The sequence below is a fragment of the Barbus barbus genome (assembly GCF_936440315.1).
Source record: "Barbus barbus genome assembly, chromosome: 43".
NCBI lineage: Eukaryota > Metazoa > Chordata > Actinopteri > Cypriniformes > Cyprinidae > Barbus > Barbus barbus.
In genome coordinates this window covers 21,140,126-21,147,348 of record NC_136721.1, presented here as the reverse complement: position 1 = coordinate 21,147,348, position 7,223 = coordinate 21,140,126, and the positions used below count along the sequence as shown (strand labels likewise).

The window sequence follows — 7,223 nt, the reverse complement described above, 5'->3', positions numbered from 1 at the left end:
TCATTTTAAATGCTTGATCTTAAAATTGACATATCATGTTTTAAATGAGTGGCACCTGTGCTGGCCAGTTTCAGAATAAAGAGTGTTTGGCAAGACTGATCAGTCACTGTTCCAGTGATGATTTATTTTTCAAAGATTTTAATAATTGGTGCATTTTTAACTTGTAAATAATATCAGAATTGTTTGTTTTAGTGTCAGCTCAGTATTAAACTTGAGATCAGTGGAAAAATGTCCAGTTGATCAGTCTGATAATAATATCAATTATATACAGTATAAGTATACAGTAAGTAAACTGCTAAATAAAACCATGGCATGATTTTATCATATAATACAATTTCATGTTCTTCACCTCAGAAATGTCAAAGGTGGTAATCAAAATGTATTCTGCAATATTGAAATGTTTTGCAATTATTATTAATATTGAAAATAAAGCTTTTTTTAAGGAGCGTTTTCCATATCTGTCACTTTACTTGATCTATCTCCTGTCAGAAAATACCTAAACCTCAGTTTTTACCTGATGTATTTTTTATATCTGGTGTTATATGTGAGGTGTAGCAGATGAAGTTGAATACATTCTTGTGACAGCAGAAAAGTCAGTACAAAACAGGACAGATATTTATCTATACTGAGAGACTGGACATTCACTCTTCAGGTGACACACTAATCTTTTCAATTCAATTTCTGTTGATGTTTTTCAATAATAACCAACTGTGTCACTGTGTTTATCTGTCAAGTGAATTTGTTTAGAGACTATTTTTGGTTTAATCAGCAGATAAAATTCATATTTTGATACTATAAATATGCTACTGTTATAGATAGATAGATAGATAGATAGATAGATAGATAGATAGATAGATAGATAGATAGATAGATAGATAGATAGATAGATAGATAGATAGATAGATAGATAGATTCATCTCAAGACAGTATTCGTCAATCTCATTAACACATAAGGTTTCATTAGTAATATTTAACTGGTGCACAGCTATTTTCCACTGGGCTTCGAGTAAAATGCATCTAGCGATGTCCCTGAAACTTTATATAAAATGTAATTTTGTGCCAATGTAGTAGGCTATGAAAGAAAATCTTAACGAATTTAAATAAGTTTATATTTTAATAAAAAGGGTGACGCAACTTGAATTCCCTGATTCATATACATCTCTTTTCCAGTAGGCCTAAATCACAGTTGCAGAATACCTAAGTTGTGTGAGCTGCTGAAGACAAACACAGAGGAGATGAATAACTCTACAGTGAACTTCGCCACACCTGAAACGTCTGCAGACTGTACAGCTGATTCTTTCTGGTTATTAAAAAGTCTGGGAATCTGTGTACTCAGCATAAATTTTCTGTTTGGTCTTCCTACACACTTTTCTGTTCTATGGCTCATCATCACAGGAAAAGGAAGTGGAGTTGCATTTGAGTTCTTCATCCTCAATCTCTCTGTTTGTGAGACTGGAACCTGTCTGAATTGTTTGTTTTATATTGTGTCAGTTTACTTTCCAAGTATCTCAAAATTGCCACTGTTTTTACAAGGACTAGTCTTCACTGGTCGTCCTCTGTTTCAGTTACTGATGTGTGTTGAGCGTTACCTGGCAGTGGTTCATCCTGTAATCTTTCCGAAGTACAAACCTCTCAAATATAGAGTCATTTTTTCGACTTTGGCTTGGATAATTATTCTTGGCTCCTGTTTGTTTTGCTCATTTATAGACCTCAGTAAAAACAGCCAACTACAATCACAATTCTTCTCGCTGCAGTTCCTGCTTGCCCTCTTCATCCAGTTGTTTTGTCTTGTGCCTGTTCTCAGAGCTCTGAAGCAGTCAGGACCAGGAAAGAGAGGGAGAGAGAGAGAAGAGGAAAACCCCATGAAGAGAAGAGCATTTCATATCATTCTAATAACTACTGTGAGCATGACTATCATTTATCTGCCATTTGCTATCACAGGAATAATTAACATTCTAACAAACCAGTATAATTATATTCTTTGGATCACTGGTTTGGTTTGTTATGTGCTGGCTGGTTTTGTGCAGCCTGTTCTTTATCTGCACCGGGCTGGAAAACTCTCCTGCATTTGTGTGTAATAAAATAATTTTTTTAAATAAATTATATAATTATTTGACAGACTTTGTTACAGCTACATTTGGTTGTTTTTGTTCTGCTATATTTTGTCTATCTATAGTCAATGTGATCTCATTAAAAAGTCGTATTTGTATGTAAAATTTGATTCTAGTAAACATGTATTATATGTTAGTTAGTTATTGACAACATGTATCTAAAATGCATTTTACTTGGAAATGCTTGTGAATCATTTCATTTTAATCTGGAATGAATACACTGATTTTATTACATTAATAACTTACATGAATAAAATATGTTATCACATTAGTTTGTTGATACTAGTCTTTCTTCTATCCAATAAAATTATCAATGATCGTGATTGTGATTTTTTTTGTTTTTTAAACACAGCTTACATACCTGAAAACTATAAATTAACATGTCGTAAGCCTGAGAAATGATGCATGTAAAAGTAAAATGCCCAACAGAAAATATGCATATTCATTTATTGGTTAAGAACACTTACTCAGGTTAATTAAAAAATTGGGACAGTTACAGCATGATTGGGACAGTTTTTGAATTTCCACTTTGTACAAGTCTTCTTGCCATAAATTAAAAATATTAGCATTAATAACATCAGCAATAGATGTTCTATCCCAGGGATCCTCAAATCTGGCCCACGAGATCCACTTTCCTGCAGAGTTTAGCTGTAACCCTAATCAAACACACCTGAGCGTGCTAATCAATGTCTTCAGGATCATTAGAAAAATCACAGACAGGTGAGTTTGATCAGGGTTGGAGCTAAACTCCGCAGTGGATTGGCCCTCCAGGGTAAGATTTGAGGAACTCTGGGGCATGCTCAGGCTCACACCGGTGCCCAACGCTTTGCTCCGGTTTCCGGGTTTAACGACATGTTTCCTGGAAACGGTGTGCGACGGTGTGCAACAGGAGGGTTTGAGATACGTTTTCTCTTGTTTGGTGGGTGTATCAAAAATGTCAGCCCAATCAGCAGCAACGTGTATATAAACCATGCGGTATTAAAGAGACAGATCGCACAATGGGCCCAAGTTAAGTCATTTAATATGTATCCACTGCAGCTCACACAACAATTGAAGATATTAGAAGACAAGTTGAGTTTTATAGTAACATAGCATATCAACATGATGATGATGATGATGACGAATTTGTAAGTAAATGTAATTAACATCTAAATAAATTCACAAGAGCAAGTATATTGTTTGCACGTTTATTTACATTAAAGGCAAACTAACTGAAATAATAAGAGCACAAGTATAGATTTGGAACTTATTTAAGTCTGTCTAAATATGTAGTAATTGCAATGTCTTCTGGTCCATATCCTTTCCTCAGGAAGGTGTGCTAGACACTGATTAATGTACCATAAAAATAGTATACATTGCTATTGTATTGTGAAGTGACACTTTCATAAACTTTTCTATGCTCCTCTGATTATATAATGGTAAATATTACAATATAATAGCACAACAACAGTGATCAGTAATAAGGATAAGCCTAATACTCACAATAAAAATAATAAGGTCATATAGATCATAACACAGTCTCGAAGGTAAGAAGTGGATTATCCTTCACCTGAAATGTTTGTCTTTTCATCCTGAAATACGAGGCAAATGTTGGATCACAATAATTAAGAACCGCAGTTTCCGCAAATCCCTTCACTCGATTGGGATGTTCTCTTTTATACTGGACGGCAAGGGCAGTGACTGTAACATGGAGCGTATTTTGCAGTATTAAAAATGTATTTATACCGATTTTAACAGGCTCAGAAAATTCTTCAAAAAGAACACAGAGTGGCCTTCTCAGCTGCCATAGTTCCAACACTTGCGTCATCAGAACAGGGTGTTCAACGCACAATCGTTTCCATTTAATAAAGGTTTTGCACCGTTTTTTCGGGGCTGAACGCAGCCCTGATCTATCCTATGAGGAAACAATGTTATATTATAATGAAATTATGTGTGACATACACTTTTATGAAAACTGAGCTAAAATCCTTTGGTGATCGGGACAGCACATCTTTTCTTTGATTTAGTCTCATGTATATATCAAGCATATTTATTTCACAAGTTCATACTTTGATATAATTTCATAGGCAAGAACATCCCAGGTTACATATGTAACCATGGTTCCCAGAGGGAACGAGACGCTGTGCCGGAAATGCTTTGGGAATGCCCCTGTGTTCCCACGCTCTGAAACATGTGTGTAATGTAGCCCAGCCAGTACGGGGCTACTAACAAGAGACGAACCCCGTCCCGGCAAACTCTCACCAGAACTCCCGGGAGCAGAGCAATCGGGGGTAAGGCGTACAGATGAAGTATCTCCAGTATCTCCAGGCAGTTGATGTGCCATGTGAGTTGGGGTCCTTCTGGTGTACTAGAGCGGCTAGCTCGGTGCACTGAAGCAGAGAACCAGAGGGGACATTGTGAGGTATCTCGAGACGCAAACAAGTCCACCTGGGCTCAACCGAACTTCTTCCAAATCTGCTCCATCACCTCAGTGTGGAGCATCATTCCCCGGGTCTCAACAGGATGTCTGTTCCCTGATTGAGGTGCCCACGGATGAACAATTTCCCCTGGGCCCACAGAAGGATCTGGCATGGCAGTTAATAAGTTCTACTTTGTACGATGCAGAAGTTGTCTCACTCTTGACCTTAAACGATTCCTTTCCAAGCACCTCTATGTGCTCTTTGGAATAGCTGGAAGCTGCCTTGATACTGTTCAAGCAATGTTTGCCAAAACTTCTGGGTCTATCTTTCAGGAATGCTGGAACAGCTGGATTGTAAGTAGTGCATTCACTACTGTAGATGAAGTTGAGTCTGCTGTATGACAGCAACTGCTCTGGGACATACTCACATATTAGAGTTTCAAGCACAGATGAAAGACTTCCTGTGCCAGAAAATTTGAGGTAGAAGCTCTTCAGTAATTTATTGAGCGCCTCAACTCCACTATTGGTGGTAACTGCCACAGAGAATCCATGCGGTGCATAGCTCCTACACCACCTCTGGAAAACAACAACAAAAACATTTCCTTGATACAAGTAGGTTCTGCAGAAAGAATGGAACAAGCACAAAGAGAATGGAAGTGCTCTAAATGCCTGCCTTGTCCTTTTACCTTCTACCTGTCTAAATGTACAAAAATCGAATATGAAAATGTAGAATATAGAACATGTCCAGTGCAGTACCTCACCTCCCGAACACATAACCACCTTCTATCAACCTATTATTTACAAATTTGCTCTCCTTCAGTCTTTCAACCTCCCTATCACAAGCTGATTCACTTGGGGCGCTAGCTATTTCACAAAGGTGGTCGAGTACTTATTTTTGCTCAGAGTGGGACAACTTGATCTTGGCTGTCAGGGAGAGTACAGGGGAGATTAAAAGTCTTTGGAAAAGTGGTACAACTTGTATTTTCTAATTTACTTTACCTGAATTTAATTTACCAGAAAACATAAATAAAATAATGCAAATGTACTTTGACACCTCCTTTTAATATACAGGATTGGCTATTCCAACAAAGCCACTGTGAAGTGCAGAATCAAGATTTGTACACAAAGAAATTACTAGTATAGCCAAACCTGTTAATTAGATGGGACTGCCCACATACTTTGGGCCAAATAATGTGTGTTACGGTATCTTATATTTGTTATAAATAAAAAAATAATAAAAAGAAATCAATAGAATAGTATAAAATAACCCCCCCAAAAAAAGCCATAAAAGAGAAATAAGCTGTGAAAGGCTATGGCAATTTTGGAATTTATAAAACAAGCACTTAAGTCTATACTGGTGTACTGCTAATCATGAGTAAAAATGGCAACCAATGTCAAAATTAAAATTGGATTGTTATCATGAAACAAGACTTTGGGCTATATATTCAGAGGAGTATATTTTAAATGCAATGAAATATTTTATTTATTATAAATGCAAGTTTACTTCATTCATAACTTGCCTTGTCCATCGCATCCAAGCTTGCTCACGATGGAATGAGCATAGATACTTCTAAAGAATTTGGAAATGCATGTTCCAAAGCTTGGTATTCTTGTTGTGAGTAATCAAGCATGAAATATTTTGGTTTCCAATGCTAATTCCACTGTTTCAAGATTTTAAGGGCTTCGGCTATTGCAGCAGTTGTCTCATTTTCACAAATAAACTCGGCGATGGGTTTGTATACAACATTTGTCCGAATGACAAGAAGAAATAAGGGCAATGCTTATTTGGTTGTTCTGTACTTAGCATCAAGAAGGACCATATCTCCATAGCACTTAAGTAACTCCTGTTGTTGTGCATTCTGATGAATAAACAAGAAAGTTTCTTGTGAAGATGTTATCTCCTGTGTGTCGTTACACTCCAAATCAGAGTCCTCTGAGTCTGGAAATCCTTGTTCTTCTGCTTTCACTTTAAACTTCACAACTGTCTTCTTGACGTTGCTCTCTGTGCATTTCTGAAAGAAAAACTTGGCACTTGGATCTGATCATTTCCATTCAATTTTCTTTCTACCTGCAGTTGATCAAAGCCAGAATATTTTCCAGAAACTAAGGCGTGATGCACATGGTTTTGGATAACATGGCTTGAAGGGTAGTATGATGGGTCTTGTAAATGTGGTACAACGCTTCCCATCTCTGAAAGCTCTTTCTGGACAAAGCTTTTCAATACCTTCTTCAGGAAAGGGACTGAGGTTATTCCAAGTGACACATATTCCTGTATTTTGCCACGCACCATGTAATGGATGTTATTTGATAAATGACACTTTTGTGAAGTGTTGTGGTTTTTGTGTGCTTCTGCCAAAGGTGACATGGATAATTTCTGAAGTGACGTGGTGTTTCCTTTTAATGACTCCAGAACACCCTTAATGGCTGCTTGTTTTTCAGTCCTAGAGCTTGTTTTAATCACAGCAAACTGGTCATATGTGAAAATATATTATTTTTAAAGAACGTATCTTTTATTCCTTGTGCTATTTCCTTCATCAATAATTTTTCAAGGGCTTCTGGTTTAACGTTAAATTTATCTAAATGTGAAAACCTTCCCTTTACACAGTTTAAATGATAAACATATAATGAACATTCAAAATCCTCTGTCAAATACTTAGGAATTTTTGTTACAAAAAATGTTCTTGAAAGGCAAAACCTTAATAATTCCTCTAGAA

At 36.6% G+C, this 7,223-nt stretch overlaps 1 protein-coding gene across 1 annotated transcript; it reads left to right on the top strand.

Annotated features, from left to right (window-relative positions):
- Window positions 1-1,235: 1,235 nt before the first annotated feature.
- Window positions 1,236-4,632, top strand: LOC306862689 (uncharacterized protein; the record flags this gene model as incomplete). Its single annotated transcript, XM_079405609.1, has 3 exons — window positions 1,236-1,901; window positions 4,297-4,381; window positions 4,463-4,632. The coding sequence occupies 3 exons, from the start codon at window positions 1,236-1,238 to the stop codon at window positions 4,630-4,632; spliced, it is 921 nt and encodes a 306-aa protein (XP_079261735.1).
- Between the last annotated feature and the right edge of the window lie 2,591 nt (window positions 4,633-7,223).